Consider the following 20,000-nt stretch of genomic DNA (forward strand, 5'->3'; position numbering starts at 1 on the left):
AATTTTGATTTTTTCTGTATGAATTTTTACCCAATATAATTTCAGGCCTTGGCAGGAATGGAGGGCTATAGCCCTCCATTCCTGCCAAAGTATATGTATATATATAAATATATATATATATATATATATATATATATATATATATATATATATAATATATATATATATATATATATATATATATATATATATATATATATATATATATATATATATATATATAAATATATATATATACATAAAATATATATATATATATATATTTATATATATACATATACTTTGGCAGGAATGGAGGGCTATAGCCCTCCATTCCTGCCAAAGCCTGTAATTTTGTACTTTATTTCCTGTTTAAAAAATGATAATTGTATGAAAACTTGCTTTTCCAAAGTTGGTGCTTCCCAGAAAGCTTTATCGATTTCAACTCTTTTTTTTTTTCACCAGAAAAAAAATTTTTACTGCAAATTTATGGAGATTTTAAAGATTGATATTTTAAATCTTTTTGTTTTGTGTTGATTTTTTTTATTTGAATTTCTACTCAAGATCTTTTCTGATGGTGATTTTGCATGGTTCCTTCTTGCATTGTAAACTCATAAAAATTATGAAAAACAGTAATAATTGTTTTTAAACCAGTTAAAATCTTATTTGATAAAAAATCATTAGTATTCCAATGGCAAAACTGTCACTCCAATGATAATTCATTTTGGAACATTTTGGTCAACAGGAAAATATTTTTTTGTGGGAGATGTACCAAAGCTAAAAAAAACTATAAATTAATTAGTAATTCAACTGCATACCCGCTTAATTATCAATTCAACTGCATACCCGCTTATCAAAACATTTTATTACAAACATTCGTCACTCACTTTTACTCTTCCCTGACTTCATCATCGCTCTATTTTGTCCGATCATATCTTTCAGATGTTCTGATTTTTTGTAGCAGCTCTTTTACATAGTTGTAGAATTCACAACATGACATTTTAAAATTCATAACACACTGAATTATACATTTCACTGCGTCAATAGAAAGCAACTTACGCTCATCTGTTCATTGAGATTGAATTAATGAGGACACGCATTCCACATGCGCATTATGCGGTGGAATTGCGAACAAGTATTGGCACATTTTCAATAGATTACCTTTTCTTTCTGTCTCTTCAGTCTTTAAAAAATAGTGCAACCATTTATAATGCACATCTTTCATTTTCCATTCTTCACGTGGTTCTCTTTCAATAAAAGATTTCATATACACAACTTCCTCATAAATAGATATACAGATATATATATATTAGATTTAAAAAATATACCCTTCTCACAGAAATATGTATCGGTTTTTGCAACGTTTCCCATTCGGGTACTTCGTTGAGAAGCATCCACAAAAAAATATCATACTTGGCCATTGGAACTGACTATTTTACCAAATAATTATATCCAACATTGAAAAAATAATTTTCAAATCTTACTTCTTCTTGTGTTATAGTAATTTTTTTAATTTATTGTACGCTTGGCTTGTTTGAATACCTAAAAACTTATTACTTAACCTTTCAATTAATTGTTTTTCAAGTCCTCCAAAATATTTTTAATTTCAATAACAGTTATAATTGATTTTTTGAGTTTCCTAATTTGTTTTTCAAACAAACACAGACTGTGTACAAATTTGATAATGGATATTGGATTTTTGAAAAAATCTATTATTGCTTTTGGGGGATTTTCTTCTTCTAGGAAAAAAGTCTACAATGGTTCCCACAACTTTAGCATTCTTCCAATTGCTGGAAAGAGCGATAACCACCTCCATCTGGAATGTGATAAGATGTTGTTATATGTTAACTCAGCGGACTCGCAAAAACATTTAAGTTTTTCATTCCTTACTGTGTATATTGAAAAAAAAATTTTAAATTTTAAAACTGATTCTATATCAATCAACAAGACATTGGCGGCAGTAGAAGCTGTATTATGAATAATGTGTGCAGGACAACCGACTCCTATATTTGTAAACAATGTTTCTTTTAATTTATAAAACACATTACTCATTCTGTGCCTTACACTCCCTCCAAAATTAGTATTAGTATTATCAGCCCCAAATACCTCCAGGTCTTTTGCTGGAATATTATAATTGTTCAATGTATCTCTACAAAATGCTGTTATTGTATTGACAGTTTCATTAGGCAAGGTTTGCAACTCAAGAGTTTAACTTTTAGGCCATCGCATTCCATGAAATAATGGAAGAGTATTGGAAACATCTTCATGTACTTGTGATAACTTGAATCTGTAGAAATTCCATAAAAAGCAACCTTTTGTAATTCTTGTTTAATTATATCTACGGAATGAGGTGTAATAGATTTTTAATTAGAGCTGTCGCTTTTGTTTTTGCAGTAGATTGCTTGCTTGCAATTTTGGAATTTGGAAACTTGATGGAATTGAGTTTAGTTGTGCAGTCTAATAAACTGAATGTCTAATGGTGTTTAGCAGCTTTATATGCAGTTGTTAATTCCGCAGCATACATTAAAATATCTTTTGGGGAATTTTGTATGTATGTATGTATGTATGTATGTATGTATATATGTATGTATATATATATATATATATATATATATACACGTACAACTATAACTGCGTGTTTAGATAAAAACAAACGTGCCCCGTTGGCATGGGGCAGCACTTTTTTCTTTCATTATTTTTCTTTATATATATATATATATATATATATATATATATATATATATATATATATATATATATATATATATATATATATATATATATATATAAATTAGTGAAAAACACTTATCTAACTTTTAGTGTTTTTTACAAATTTATCATTGCTCTGTTCTTTAAGATCATTGAGCACTCTATTTGTAAAATATACTAACATAATTTACATATACATATACATATACATATATATATATATAATATATATATATATATATATATATATATATATATATATATATATATATATATATATATATATATATCAACCCTCAGAATTAGGGTCGGCGTTCGGCAATGCCGACCTGGAAGTGTTTGAGGTTGGCAACTTTTTGCCGACCTCGTTTCTATGTTTTATGGTTAGACCTTTGTATCAAATAGTTTTTGCTGAACTGATGCCGACCTCAAAAAGATTGAGGTTGGCAAATTATTGTCGACCTCATTTTTCCTAATTCTGAAGGTTTTATATATATATTTAGCTATCTATCTACCTATCTATCTATCTATCTATCTGTATATATATATATATATATATATATATATATATATATATATATATATATATATATATATATATATATATATATATATATATATATATATATATATATATATATATATATATATATATTGAAAATTACAACAATTCTATCCTTATGATATTGTTTTATATTTAAAATTTAAAAAATCTTTCAAAATAAAAACATATAGTGATATCACAGCAACTACCATAAACAGTTATGAATGCCTACCTCATAATTTCTTATTAATTCACCAACGGATTGTTCATCTTGTCCCCAATCATCATTTGCAACTGGAGCCTCAAACTCATTCATATCTGCCTCTATTTCTCGACAATCACTAAAAAACTGAAATTAAAAAAAAAAGAAAGATAAGAAACAGTAAATTGGAAAAAATACAAGAAAAAAAATACCTAAAAACTTCAAGAATGACCCCTGAAACAAATATATCATCTTATTTTTACATATAGAACAACATGAATATGGACATAATATGGATTCAGAATAAAGTTAATATTTTTTAACAGAACTTTATAATTTATACTTTTAATTTTATGATTATGCAGTTATAGTGCATAATCATTAAATATATTAATTTTAATGTATAATATCTTGAATTTTAAATCTAATGTAAAATTTTATTTTGCATACATGAAATATATGCAAGACAAAAGCATTTTCAGTATATACTGTAGCAAATAAAATAATCTGTTTTTTTTATAAAAGTTTGATTTTGTCAAAACAACCTTTTGACAGACAGACAAATTTGTTGTTAAAAATTTACTTGTGTAATGTCAATTGTAAAAAATTTTTACTGAATGGTTATTTTCAAAAGTTTTACATGTGATGCAAAAGAATGTGATGTTTCACAAGTAGTTTCAAAGAATTTAATATGTGCATCACATTCTTAAACTAACTTATTAAATTTTTAATTTTTTTAATGAAATTTTTTTTTTAACTTAACATCATTTTCAATAAAACTTTCCTTTTCCACTTTAACACCACTTTTAAAGATACCTTCCATAATTGCATCAATAAATGAAATAGATTAGTATTTGGCTTTAGCTTTTAATAAAATAAAGTTTAATTGTTTTGGCTACAAGCAGTGGCAAAATATTATCAAAAAAATTTCATATTTCAATATGATATTTATTTATAAATTCTGCTGTTTGAATTGGGATGCAGCACCATTATTAAATAATCTAACTTGATAAAAGAACTTGTTATTCAAATAAAAATGTAAATGTTTAAACTTTTTGTGTGTGTATTCAGAGATTTTTGCAGAGAGTATTCAGAGATTTTATGCAATATATTTTTTGTATTTTTGCTTTATTCAGCATGTATTATAAAGCTAACTGTATTTATTCAACATGTATCATCATCAAGCCAACTGTATTTCGTTCAGCATGCATTATAAAACCGACTGTATTTTGTTTTGCATGTATCATAAAGCCAACTGTATTTCATTCAGCATTAAAACAAATAAAATTTTAATTCACCAAAAACATGATTTAATACTAAAGTAACATAAGCACATAACTCTATATTTTTTAAATCTAAGATTAAAAAATAATTTTTTATCTTGTAGAGTTAAAGGCTTGAGAAGAGTTCCAATAACCTCAGCAACAAACCTCCAGCAACAAGTGGTTTCAGGTACTGCTATTGAAAAACTTAGTTTATGTTATTTGTATTAAATCAATCTCTACAAAAAAATATATACATATATGAAGATATGGGAAAGAAAAGTCCAATTGCAAATGATAATAGTTTTTTCATAAAACTGTTCATTAAAATGAACAGTAAACCCTTACAAGTTGTGGTCAGCAAACGCAAAATATTATCTTAACAGAACTTGCTAAAATTATCTTATTATTTGCCGGTAGCAGGGTACGCAGTCAATGGGTATTTTTAGAAGTCAGTATAATTTATAAGAAATTTGCAATCTATAGATTTATTTGATACTTAAAATCTATAGATTACCATCTATAGATTTTAAGTATCAAATATGCTAACTATTTGTTAAAATAAAAATAAATAAATATAGTTATATGAAATCTGTTTTTAGGCATTTTTTTCATTACAATGTGGCATTCGTTATTTGGCCGAATAGTTTGCAATATTCAGCTAAATACCGAACAGTAAAAAAGTAGCGGAATAGGCCGAATACTGAGTAGTTAAATCTCTAATTATAATGTATTATAATTTAATACATTATAATTATAATGATATTTTATGTTTATAAGCTAGATATTTTTGTTTGGAAATAAAGAAATTTTTCAATTTTGGAAAGATGTGTCTGTATAAATTTTTTTTATTTTTAATGATGGATTTTATCATGAAATTTTCCTGTTATAAAGTTTGTTGAGTACATACTAATATATTAAACTTGATATTTTTCTTTATTTTAAGATAATAAAAAATACTTGATGGAGATTTAACACTTCTTTGAGTCTTTTACAACGCTCTTTTGAAGCATCATCAACAGACTTCCATTTTTCCTTTAGTTTTTGTGATAACTCTTTTATTCTTGCTGTAGCATATGGCATGTTAGCAATTAATACATTCCCATGGTTAAATAAAACATCAGTTTGTTGTTTTTTGGCTGCCAGCTCTTCCTCTAATGTCTGTAAAAAAAAAAAAGAATTTAATTGCCTTTCCTTTCAAAAAGAAATTGCAAAAAATAACAAAAAGTTCTAAAAAGGTTTTTAAGAAGTAACATCCAAATATTTAAGCTAAATAATATTTTTAATTTGACATTTTATTTTTTATGTAATTAGAAGATAATTGACAGCTGTTATGGCATTACAACCTGCAACAATTACTAAATGATTGTCTGTAAAATTTTATTACAGGAATAAATTTCGATTTACCAAACCAACTATATGATGTTAGATACTTTCTTAAAAAGACAACCGCTCACTTTTGATTTAGATTGTTTTAAACTTATAATAACTTATAACTATTTTAAAATACTGTTATACTTCTTTTACTCCTTTTATATCCTCACAATGACATCATTATATCCATTATGTAAATTGTTCAATATATCTATCTAACTTTTTAAATTGCTCAATGAATCTACCTAACTTTTTAAATTCCTTCAATACAATATTTTAAACTCTTAAAAACATCTACCTAACATTTTAAATTCTAGAAAATAAAACAAAAAAAGATAATTTAATCATACTAAAATTAAACTACTTCTTTTGTTAATTTAATAAAAAATATCTTTCTTGTTAGCAACCTTATGTTGATGCAATAAATAAACTATTTAGATTGTTAACAAGCAAACCTTATGTTGATGTAACAAATACGCTGTTGTACAAAGATCATGACCATATTCTGTTGAAGAAACAAAATAGTCTTTTTCACTCAGCCATATGTCTTCTTCTTCAAGGTCCCTATAAAATGTGTGCAGCTGTAAAGATTCTTCTAATCGCTGTTTTCTTTCCAATGATAAATTGCACAAATTTGTATAGTTTCTCAATAAGTCACTTTGATTTGACTTTATAACTTCAATATTTGCTTTATATCCTAAACATTTGAAACTTCATTTTAATCAAACTTTAAATATTTGTAAGTAATTACAAAAAATAAAACTTAAATTTAAAATATGTAGCTGAAGATATCAAACAATAAACTAAAAATAAACAGTGATGTTACAAACAAAATTTTAATAATAAAATAAATTATACAGTGAATTTAATTGTTTATACAATTTTTACTGTAAAAGTAATGTAACGTTATAGCATATATATATACTTATATATATATATATATATATATATATATATATATATATATATATATATATATATATATATATATATATATATATATATATATAATGCATACATATATATACTTTAAATGAAAATCAAATTAAAAAAAGCTACCATCTGCTTCATCTTTTAAAACTGTTTCTAAAAACATATCAGCATTATTATTAGCTGCTTTAACTCGATCTGATTGGACAGAGATATCTGCTTCCAGCAAACTATGTTTTTGCAGAAGATCTTCTACACTTACAAGATGTTTTCCGAAATCTTCAGATTGAAGAGCAGTCTATAAAAATATTTGTATTGTGAAAGCTTGAAAAAAAAAACAATTAAAAAAAAATGTAATGAAAATCACCTTAATATCGTTCATCCAATCATTGATATAAATCATTTCTTGAAAAACTTTATAAATTTGAAGATGTTTTTCAAGTCTTGAACTTCGAAATTTTAGTAATATTAAAAGCTGTTCCCAATTCACTTTAATTTGGTTTGTCCATTGCATAAAAAACTCAATTTTGTGATAATTTTCTTTTTTTAATTGATCACATAAAAGAAAAACACCAACAACTCTTGACTCATATGCCTATGATAAAACATGTTTGCAATTTAAATTTTAATTATAAAAAATAAAATTTTTTAAATTTTTATAAAAATAATGTAAAAAAACAAAAAATAACAATGACAATAGTATTGTTTTTAATATGTATACAGAATATAGAAGTATATAGAAAGTATATAATATTTAGAAAAAGTATATGCATATACTATACTAGTATATAGCAAAGTATATAGAAACTAGTATATAAAAAAAACTGTATATAACATAAAACTATTTTATATTTGTAAACAAAAATAAATAAAATATACACTAAATATAACAGTGTGTTTATATAAATATATATATATATATATATATATATATATATATATATATATATATACACACACACACACGCACGCACACACACACACACACACACACACACACACACACACACACATACTTTCAAGACAAAATTAAGAACACTATTCTAGTCAGTATTTCAAGTCTTTAAAATATATGCGCTTTTTTTTGACGCAATATACAGACTTTATAAATTGTTCAAGCACCTTTAATTCCAAAGAGTTTTAGCATAAGACCTCATTGTAGAATTTTAATAAGAAATCTACAAATTTATTTATCTTTATTTTTAATTCATTTGTTTAGCAACTTTATTTTCTATTTTCCGCATTAAAAATATGAATAAAATATTTCTACAATAACCTCACTTTTATATTAAAACTCTTAAGAACTAAACATGCTTGAATAAATTGTAAAGTCTGTATATTAGGGTGGGTGTCATGTTTTTTTAATTTATTGTCACTACTATAAAAAGTTGCTATAATATTAAAAAAAAAAACGATGAAAATTCGAGCTTCCTTTAACATCTTAGGGGGGCAACTTTAGTTTAAACTTTTTAAATAACGCTTTTCTACATAGAATTCACCAATACTTCAAATGGAATATTTCAAATTTTACTTAATTAACTGTACTCATATTTGACATTGACCCTATTTCTCATTTCATTTTTACTCCATCACTCACTGTTCTATTGTTTAAGATTGGTGAATTATAATTATAAGAGTTAGATGTCACGTAAAGAAGCAATTCACGCAACTTTTTAAGATTACTTTATAAGGTTTATTTTAATGACTATGTAGGTAAAGAATTATCATGGGAGTTTTAATTTGTATATAAGATTTTATGTAATGAACATGTTAGAATCAATAACTATCAGATAGTTGTTTTTCAATATATAATTGCAATAATGCAACACTCACAATATTGTAAGTGTTCTGAATCCATATTGCAATATTATTATTGAAATATGCATTCTCTAAATATGTTTTGATTGTTAATGTTAAAGTTTAACGCATTATAGAATTGTTTGAATATTTGTGTATTGATTTGTTGGCACTTGATATTTACATTCACAAGAGAATATAACTTTATTAATTTGTAAATGTGGACTTCAAATGATTTTTTATTCTTATTCTTTTTAGATTGCATAACGAACTTGAAGAAAAAGTTTATCAAAACCAGAAGTGACACAAAACACTCAGTATTTGGCCAACCTTGTAAATTTCCAGAAAGTCAATTGCCAATAAAAGCAGAAGTCTTTAAGCATTATCAATACATCAGTTATGCAAAGACTTTCCCACAACCCTTAGACTCTGAAGAACAATCAATCAGAGACGTAAATAAGATAGTAGCTGATGATTCGGTAGACATATGGTCAAGGGCGGGGTTGCCAGAGGTTTTATATAACGGCATTCTGAAAAGCTTAGATAAATTGGTTACTGATACAAAACAATTGAGGAAATATGTCGATGAAAGGAGAAATTCATCTACATTTCAGTGCCAACTTAGTTAGTTCAATATTAATAGTATTTGAAATTTGTCCTTGCATATGTGTTAATCGTGGTATCAGGGACTGGTCAAACTGCCATTGTTCCATCAAAGTTTCTTTTAAGGAATAAAAGTTTTTGTTTCGATCAAAAAAGTAATTTTAAAATGTACATTCGCCAGATTGACAAAAAAAACAACAGAATAACTCTAAAAGCAGAAATTTCGTAAAGAACAGGAAATTCAGCTTAGAAAAAAGAAACATGCTAAGCTTTGTCAATGACAATAACTCTTTCCTGCGAGAGCAATAAAGAAAGCAGTTGTTGAGATGTTAATGAGGAATATGACGAAGCTACTGATTCAAAAGACAGCTCACATAGTGGACATGATCACAAGTATCGCAATGTATTTCAGTACAAAGAACTCTGTCAAATTATGGAACAAACAGGAGTTAGCAACTGAGATGCATGCAAAATTGTTAACGCTTGCTTGAAAGATATATCATTTGATTCACCACAATACATATTAGATCCAGCAAAATTAAGACAAAGAACCTGTGGTGACAAAAAGATGACAAAGAATATGCAGAATTAGCCACAGAAATCATTGGAATCGGTTTTGATGGCCATATAGACAAAACCCTAAGGTTAGTGGAACAAGATGATGGTAAAGTTAGTAGGGGCACTTCCATCAAAGAAGATCATTACCTTATCTGCTCATATCCCAACAGCATCTACTTTGATTAGACTTGTCCACTAAGTGGTAAAGCAGTTGATGTTGCGAAAGAAATCATTTCAGTTTTAAATGACAGAAATTCTCTTGTGACTTTACAAAGTGTTGTTTGTGATGGAACCAATGTAAACATGGGCTGGAAAAATGGTATCATTTGTTTACTTGAAACTCATATTAGCAAACCTCTTCAATAGTGTATTTGTTTGCTTCATTTGAATGAGCTTCCTCTCAGAACAATTTTCACTGCACTTGATGGCAGTACATCTGGTCCTACTGTATTCAAAGATAAAAGACTTAAAATTCTGAATAAAATTGAGAAGGTATACTTTGACTAAAACTACAAATTTACTTTTTCTTGGTATACGTTTATTACTTTGTTTTAATCAAAAAAATTCAGCCCAAACATTTTAAATGTTCTCTTTAATAGGAGCACAACTTGTATTTGCACTTGGAGATTCCTTTAATACCTATTTAATGCTCTTATTTAATGCTTTCAGTTCTTATGAAAGGATATATCCTTCAAGAGTTATTAAATATCTTGGTGTATTAATTGATTGCAATCTTTCATGGAACTTTTATATTAACGAACTAAGTTCTCGAGCTAACGGTATGCTTTTGATAATTCATTATTATGTCAATAAAGTTACACTAAAGAATATTGACTATGTATTATTCTTATCTCATCTTAGTCATTGTTGTCAAGTTTGGGGTCAAGTTGGAAACTATCGCAATAACAAGTTGCTATTTTCTCAGCGTCAATCCATTAGAATAATAAATTTTCAACTAGTTAAATTAGATACATCGAAGTCCTTCGAAACACTTTTCAACATTTCCAGCGCTAGTAAAGTATGCTAATCTTCTTTTTGTTTTTGACTCCTTAAATAAAAACTTACCATCTCCTATCACAAACTTGTTCACAGAAAGTAGACTATTACATTCCTACTCTACTAGAAATATACACAATGGAAAACTAAATCTACCATCTTTTAAAACCCAGAAGTATGGTAAAAATTCTATTGTTTATCAGTGCGTCTGTAAATGGAACAGGAGCCTTGCATGCATTTTGAATGAGTCCAAAAAACTATATCCTAAAATACCTTTACTCAATCTTAAACAAAATCGATTTAAAAAAATTCTGAAAAACTTTTTATTCTAACTTTTAGACATAATCCTTACAATTAAAATATTCTTTTAATTTTCTTTTTGTCATTACTACAATTATCATCAGTACTTTTTGTTTATTTTTCTTTTTTTTATTATTAAAACCTGCAAATTATGATTTCTACATATTTGTTTTAATGTATGTTCTATGTGCTTCAATCTATGTGTTTACGGTCCATATATTTCAATGCATGTCTTATTATTACTTATATTATTTTTAAAAATTGGTGTCACTCCTTTGATCAGATTTCTGTATGAATGACACTATCCTAAATAAATCATTAACTTATTATTATAAATAATTTTATGCTTAAATATAGTTATTCCATAACTTCCATTATAATATTAGTTATTATTATTATTTTTTCATTGTAATTATTGTAAACATACTTATTATTACTATTACTATAATTTGTATTAATTATTTTTTTATCTTATATTATTATAATATATTATTATTATTATTATTACTATTATTATTGTTATTATTATTATCAAAACTATTGTAAAATGATTTATGGAAAATAAATAGCTTCTTGTTGTTGTTGTTGTTATTGTTAATTGAAAAACTGATAAATTGTTTAATTTCAGCCATTCATTATTTATCTCCATTAATTGAGTGCAAGGTGAGTGTGCTAAGGAAAATTTTCCTCCCCTGCCCAATAGGCAGACCTCAATAATCAATTGAATCTGCTAAAATTGCTATAAAACATATAAAAGATATATAAACAAACTTTAATGTCTGTATCAATTGCTTCATGTTTTTTCACAGAGGCTTCAACAGATGGCAAATCGTTTCCAAAGTTATCCATTTGCAATAGTTTGCTATTTTCTTTGAGCCAAGTTTCACGAAGCTTTGCTTTTCGCGAAAACCGACTTGCAAGTTGTTCAAGCTGCTGTTGTCGAATAAGTTCTTTTCTCAAAGCAACCTCACAACAGTGTTCTTCTTTTTCAAGTTGTTGCCAAGCTTTATTAATTTCATTTACCATTAAAGCTTCTGGAGGATTGTACATTTTTTGGTGATTTAATCGAAGCTTACTTGTAATCTCAAACATTAATACCTCAATATTGCCTTTGTCAACATATCTAAATAATGATGTAAACAATGATTTGCAAATTATTATACTATTAGGAATTTAATTGAACTAATCTATCAACAAAAATTATTATAAATTAAAAAAAAAAAAAAAAACCATTTAAAAATGCTTCATTTACTAAAATTTTCTGATTTTTAAAAACTTAATTTGCCATAAATGAATAAGTTTTTTTAGTTAAAAAATTTACTTTGGTGGCTTTTCTTGTGTCCTATACAAATTAAACTCTGTTAGTTGTTGTTGCACAGCAAGTAATGTGTTTCCAAAAGAATGATTCTGAAGAATAAGAATGCGAGCTTGAATCCATTCCATTAAAGCCTCACTTAAACACTCATACTTTTTTATTAAATTTTCATTGTCTACGACTTGTTTGATTACCTGTATATAGAAAAGTAATTTAAGAAACTGATAACTGATATTGATTAGTTGTTTTATAATATAAAATTAAATTTTTTTTTTAAATACAAAAAAAATGTTTTCTTTATTTCAAAATTTACATTTTGTATTCGACTCCCGGAAACCTCTACTTGTTTCATTTTAGAGAAATACTGATAGAAAGTTGCAACATAAGTCATTATTGACTTTTCATCAGGGAAATCAACACAAACATCTAAAAAAAAACAAAAAAAAACTATTATTATCAAGACTTTATCCTATTTTTATGTTTTGTGTTTTTTGAAATATAACATTACCTGGAGCATCAAGTAGAGGAAAAACACCAAGCTCTCGCTCTGCTGTAGAAAATGCCATATTCAAATTTTTAATAGGTTCTTCTTTAACCAGCTTTTTCATATCAATTAAATCTGGTCTGCAAATTAAACAAGTATATTAAAAAGTCAAGAAAAGTAGTTATTGTTTTAATCAAAAATAATAATGACATAAATAATACCTGTGCTTGTGAATAATAGCATTAAAAGCAAAACCATCTCTCCAACTTGTTGTAAAATTTGTGACATTTACATTTGGATAACTATAAATAAAATTAGGAAAACATATTACAAATTTTTTTTTATTTTGGAAGAATTACTTGTTCATAAATTTTTTTTTTTTAAATTTAAATTTGCAATGTCACAATTCACTAAATTAGGGTGTATTATTTAAACTAAAAAAAAGATAAAATATTCCATTAAAATATGCCTTATATAGTTTGCACTAATTTAGGTCATGATTAAACAGTCTTTAGCTTGTCAGTTAAGCCAAAATTGAAATTAAATCAGTATTTATCAGTAGTCGTTTGCTTGTATAGACAAATATGTATAGATAAATAGGTGTCAATATGTGATATTTGTATATGACCAGAGCTAAATATAAAGCTGATAAATTTTAATTGAAAAACAAAACAATGTACCCTTGTACTTTTGATTGACACCAAAGAAGAAGAGCATCTTTTGCAGATCTCTGCTCTAAGGAATCTGTTTCGATCATTAGATCTTGAATCTAAATGAAATAAAATAGTTTTTCTGAGCAGTGGTACGTTATGCATTTTTTTTGACTCATACATTTACACTCCAAAAAGTAAGTATGCAAGTATGTATGTATGTGTATATATATACATACATATATACATATATATATATATGTATGTATGTATGTATGTATGTATGTATGTATGTATGTATGTATGTATGTATGTATGTATGTATGTATGCATGTATGTATGCATGTATGTATACAAACACTTTTACAAGGTGAGTGTGGATGATTGTTCAACTGAACTGATTATAGAATAATGACAAAAAAAATTAAAATACTTTTATAAGACACCTTAAACTAATGAGTTTAAATATCTTTGTTATCTTTTAATGAGTATCATTCAATAACAGTAATAATACTTATTTATGTTTTATTTGTTAAACCAACAATTCTTTTTTTTTTTTTTTTGCAAAGAAAAAAATGAGGTTAATTCAGTGTTTCATTTTCAAAATTTTGTTTCATTAAATTTAACCATTTTGACATTTATTTTAACTTAATTGTCCATTATTCCTGAAATGTAACAAACAAAAAATGAATGATAGTATTGAATGATCTTCACTAAAAAATGTATCAAATAATTAAAAAACAAATTTATATGATAATCAAAAAACATGTCTGACTTTTCAGACACGAGAAATAACACCAGAGGACCTGTTAACAATTACTTACTAACTTTTATCAGTTCTCAGACAAAGTGTTACAAGAAGCAGCAATCTTAGCATCCTTAAAGAAGACACTGTTAAAAGAGCAAGAGTACAAATTAATGTCAGGATAAAGTTCAGAAGTAAGAACCATCAAGTATTTTTAAGCGTTGATGAAATTAAGTTACAAGTTTGTCAAACCTTATTTTGTTCTGCATTGTGTAAGTACACCGTTAATTATACTACTTTTTGTCTAATAAATACTCAGTACACCATGTACTCAAGCCACATGGAAATATTTTGTAATATAAATTTCTCTGATTTAAAGAATGTTAATAACTAATTTATTTGAGTAATTTTTTTTTTATTATTATTCTTGTTTAACTTAAACTTGAAAAAAATAATTTTCATAAACCAGATATATGCAAAACCAAATATATGCAAACACTTAATTTAAAATACTTAATAGCTCTCCAACTTAGAGCTTTACAGAGCAAAAATTAAAGATTTTAAGTAAAATATTTCTTCTCGAAGAACAGATAAGTAACAATTTCGAAGAGCAAGAAAGTAACAATTTCACTATGGTGTATTACATTTAAAAATGTTTAAACTTGTTACAAATTCTACAAATTTCTCCTGCTCATCAAACTTAAAAAAAAATCTATTCATGCTTTCAACTATCTGTAAAATTATCTGTCAAATTGAGCCAGTAATTTATAAATTTTAATTTTAATTTTTTTGACTTTGTATTTTATGGCTTATGCCAATAAAAAGTTTCTTAAAAAGTATTTTTCCTACATTCTATTATTCAAACTGTTAAATTCATTATAGAAATAAAATTAAACCTGGAATCTTAATATGATTGTCCAGATCAACCCTAAAGTAATTTTTGGATTTCCATCAACAATATCATGGTTTCCAATGTTAGTGAGCTGAACCTATGGTTAAAAAATACATCATGATCATCATTATTATCATCATCACTATAACAATCATCATCATCATTAACATCATAATCATCGCTATTACTTCCTTCTTCTTTAAAAAAGCTAAAGCATGCTCCACATTCTCAAGGAAATGAATCCTCATTCGACCTTTGCTTGGACGTGGCTTAAAAAATAAAAAAAATTAAAATAAATTATCTCTATAAAAAAAAAGAAAAAAACCATTTTAAAAAATTATATAAAAACTTTACCAGTTTAGTTGCTGAAAGTATTTCTAATAACAGTATAAGTTGGCGGCCATCTTGAAAATCGTGATATAAGTCATTAATGTGAGCCTCAACTTTTTGCAAATGAGAATTGACCCATTTTGTAAAAGTCTTTTTTTGGACATTTTCACGTTCACCTACAATATTATAAATGGTTATTTTTAAGATGTCAATTATAAGATTTTGATAAATATTTATACTTAAATATTTATCAAAATCCCACTTAAATATTTATACTTAATTATTATTACATTTACTAATGAATGAACTTATATCAAATATAAACTCATTCATTAGATTATTACAATACTTAGTATATTGCATTTAATTTTTGATAATGGATATTTTTTACTTTACAACTTAACACAAATACTTTTAACAAATACACATTGTTAAGTATGTACATAGAGATCCAGTTTGTATGAATGGTACATGGTTCATTCCATGCCAAGAGGAGCAAGGTTCAAGATGGTGGGTGGGTAGATTTATACCAATGAGAAAAGCAGCTCCTGCAAATTTTGAAACCTTTTGTGGTTCATGAGATATGGTCATTTAAAATTTACAAAAATAAAAACATGTTTAGATTATACTTTGAAGCTCTATATTTTAAAAACAAAATTTCAGAAAACCTTTTAGTTTTTCTTATTACATTTAACTCTAAAACATTGATCAATTGCAAATATAAAAAGTTGGTTTTGATGGGTCAATATAAAAAACTTTTATATATTTTATAAAAAATTTAAAATACATTTTACAATTTTTTTTTTGTTTTTATGTATGATAGGCGTCCTAAATATAAGAAATTTGCTGATAAGATACGATTCAGTAAGAAATTATAGACTATGATTTTAATAATAAACTTTTTTTTTCTACTGATTTAATAGACTTTATCACAGCAATATTTCAGAAAAAAAAAGTGGGGATTCTTGGGGCTGTTACAAAGTAAGAACAATAAAGTTTTTTTTTTTTTGTTGATAATAATTTAAAATAAATGCCAAGTGCATCTTTAGATTTAACTCAATGTTGCATTGGAAAAACATTATACAAAGATTGTCATGAAGTAAAATTTACCAAAATCAAGAAAATTAAAACAAGAAAGTTTTGAGGATTTAACAGAAAATAATCAAGAACTTGCACTTAAGATGTTAAGTAAACTATTTGTTATTACCATGGAAACGTCAACTTGAATAGATTTGTGACTTAGTATAATGAAAGGTTTTGTTGTGATCTATTTAACATAAACGCAATATTAAATATTTAAGTATTTAAAAATAAATTGACTTCATTTATTATTTAAAAGATAAAAGCTTCTTTAATGTTTTATCAGTTTGTTGCATTTTAATTTGCTTCTTTTTTTTTTGCTCTGTCAGAGTAATCAGTATGCTGAAAAGGATGTTGCAGAGTAATCAGAAAGGATGTTGCAAAATAATTTGATATAATACATGATCATGAGCTTTGTGCAGAATGTCAAAAAATGTTCTGTATAAAAATAAAAATAAAAAGATTATGAAAGTGATTCATATAAACATAAAGATGAGATTTAAATGAGATATGCTTTTCAAAAAAAAACCTTTAGATTCAAGCATTAATAGCCTTGGTTGTTCACCTTTATTAGCTCATATAGACAGGGTCAGCAATGCAAAACAAAACAAAAAAAAGATAAATCAGACCCATACTGCAACCAAAGAGAAAATAGCAACTGTTTGGGGAGTTTCTCTGAATTTAATTAATGATGAACAAAAAAAAAAGAGTTTTGTTACAAGACTTATGCTCACTAATGAAATTAATTAAAGCAATTTCATTTTTAAAAGCATATACAAAAACATAATTATATAACAACATAGCAAAATTATTAATTAGATTTACCTGTTTTAAATTTTTATAGTTATTTAGCAAAAAACTATTTTAAAGCATATTTATTTGAATAATTCAATGTTTATTTTGATTGTTTACTACATGATATTTTTAATAGATAACATTTATTACAAAATAAAAAGAATACTCAATAATATATATATATAATCAAATCATTCTTATTGCTTGGTATAAGTTGTAACGTAAATTTAAACACGATGACCAAATAATGATTAAATAAAACTCGGACAAATGGGGAAGGATGGAATAGTGAAGGGATTGCAAAAAATATTATAAAATGTAAAGTCAAAATATGAAATAGTAAGGTGTTAGGCTGGTATATTGAACTCAAATCCATCTTTCTTTTCATTTTTAGATTAAAAGCTACTTATAAGTTTTATATACAGTCAATTTAATATCTAACTTTACAAACTCAATGCCACAGCTTTTATATGTGCATGTTTCTTTATTTTGTTTATGCATAAAGACACTTGATGCATCATAAAGACACGCCATGCATCAGACATTAAATCAGACACACTGTTTAAACTGAAATGTTTAATAAACAATTGATAAAATTAATTAAGAAAAAAGTTCTTCCATGAAAAGATGTTCTGGGTAAAAATGTTCATGCTAAAATGTAATAGCCAGGGGGGAGTAGACTATGACTATTTAAAAATTGAATTTTATTCAAGTTTAATTCAATGTTTATTGCTAGTACTGATTATGAAATACTGTACTAGCAATAAACATTGAATTAAAAAATTCAATGTCAATGATTTACTATAGTAAGTTTAGAGTTGTATATAATAAAAAAAACTAACAGATTTTCTGAAATTTTGTTTTTAAAATATAGAACTTAAATAAATATAGAGCATGAATAAAACATACTTTTGCTACTGAAGTTTTTATTTTTGTAAAAATTAGAAACTTTAATTGACCATATTTCATGAACCGCAAAAGCTTTAAGCTGAAATTTTCAGGAACTGCTATTCTCATTGAAATAATCCAACCCATAAAGTTTCATCAAAATCTGAGATCCATTTTGAAATCCTAAAATTTTGGTCTATTTGGCATGGAATGACCCACATTGAGAGAATTGTTTGAAAAAATATATAAAACTATCAAAAAATTATGAATAAACACAAAAATCAGAACATGTTATTTAATGGTTTTCTTATGGTTCTTATTACAAATATGACATGATTGGATAGTCTAGGCTTATAGAATCATTGAAAAAAAAAAATTAAATGATTTTAAGCTTACCTCGAAGAGTAGATATCTTGGACTTCTCAAAAAGTAAAGCAGAAGATTGATTATCCATCCATATATCACAACCTTTCTCCAAAAAAAGATCATCACGATAAATATTAGCCATTACTTCCCCCATTTTTAGGAATCTAAATTAACATAACTTGTTACACATAAAATGGTGTATTTATAACTTATTTGCACACGTATAAATGTTAACATGCATATTTAAATCAGTAATTGTATAATAATACAATAATAACTGACCTCATTGCAAATAAATACAACAATAATAAATAAACAATTTAAAAAAACTTCCATTCAGTTTTATGTCATATATTGGATAACAAATTATTTTTAAACAACAACAATTTTCTACATATTTTTTTAGTTTTATACTTTTTCAATACTTCTGTTAAGTTTTTGATGAGATGGGCAATAGAAAATGTAAGCGAGCTATTTTTAATAACAGTAGTGCTACTAATAATAGTAAGTATCAAGAAAATACCCAAGTAAGTAAATACCTAAGTATCAAGTAAATAAGAACCAATCCAGTACTAAATTATTTTACAAAAAGGAGTAAAAACAACATACAAATCTCTTTAACAAAATTATATGCAATATAAATATAGCAATAATCAGAATTAAAGTTGTTAAAAATTATTTTATGGGAGTGTTAAAATTTTATACACACACACACACACACAAATAAAAAAAAAAAATAATAAAAAAAAAACATTTTTAATTATTTTTTTAAAAGTTTAAAAAGCTACATGTGCAATGTTTAAACTATTTTACAAGTGAATTAAGTTTCATAATGAAAATAAACATCCTATTTTTTGTCTTACAATATAAAATGTTTATATTTTAAATTCCATAGTTTCTAAACTCAATATCCTATGAAAGCAGATGTCAAAATAAACACAGAAAACTCTCTATAATAGAGATTACCTCTGCTGATAGACTACAATAAAAAACAGCTAAATTTAAATTTTTATTTTAACAAATTTGAAACTTTAAAATAAACAAATAAAAAAATAGATAAAACTATAAACTAAAAACATTGACAAAAAATTAATATAAAAATGATATATATATAAACAAAATCAAAGTATTAAAAATTAAAATACTTAATCTAAACTTTTTCATTCTGAAAACTTTTTGTTTTTATTCTGAAAAAAACATT

The 20,000-nt window shown here is 25.6% G+C and overlaps 1 protein-coding gene across 3 annotated transcripts in view; it reads right to left on the minus strand.

Moving 5' to 3' along the window:
• LOC100213341 (spectrin beta chain, non-erythrocytic 1) overlaps positions 1-20,000 on the minus strand; it is a 56,904-nt gene that overhangs the window by 30,594 nt on the left and 6,310 nt on the right. For all 3 annotated transcript variants that reach the window (XM_065800292.1, XM_065800290.1, XM_065800291.1), the window contains 15 exons: positions 18,830-18,963; positions 15,695-15,846; positions 15,529-15,609; positions 15,345-15,437; positions 13,734-13,822; positions 13,275-13,355; positions 13,078-13,193; positions 12,883-12,995; positions 12,576-12,763; positions 12,026-12,377; positions 7,368-7,595; positions 7,130-7,298; positions 6,526-6,767; positions 5,657-5,857; positions 3,465-3,581 (listed from right to left, as the gene is read on the minus strand). In XM_065800292.1, coding sequence (XP_065656364.1) covers positions 3,465-3,581; positions 5,657-5,857; positions 6,526-6,767; positions 7,130-7,298; positions 7,368-7,595; positions 12,026-12,377; positions 12,576-12,763; positions 12,883-12,995; positions 13,078-13,193; positions 13,275-13,355; positions 13,734-13,822; positions 15,345-15,437; positions 15,529-15,609; positions 15,695-15,846; positions 18,830-18,953 — 2,346 coding nt within the window. In that variant the 5' untranslated portion in view covers positions 18,954-18,963. The remainder of the gene's footprint in view (positions 1-3,464; positions 3,582-5,656; positions 5,858-6,525; positions 6,768-7,129; positions 7,299-7,367; positions 7,596-12,025; positions 12,378-12,575; positions 12,764-12,882; positions 12,996-13,077; positions 13,194-13,274; positions 13,356-13,733; positions 13,823-15,344; positions 15,438-15,528; positions 15,610-15,694; positions 15,847-18,829; positions 18,964-20,000) is intronic.

The sequence above is a fragment of the Hydra vulgaris genome, chromosome 06 (genome assembly GCF_038396675.1).
Source record: "Hydra vulgaris chromosome 06, alternate assembly HydraT2T_AEP".
NCBI lineage: Eukaryota > Metazoa > Cnidaria > Hydrozoa > Anthoathecata > Hydridae > Hydra > Hydra vulgaris.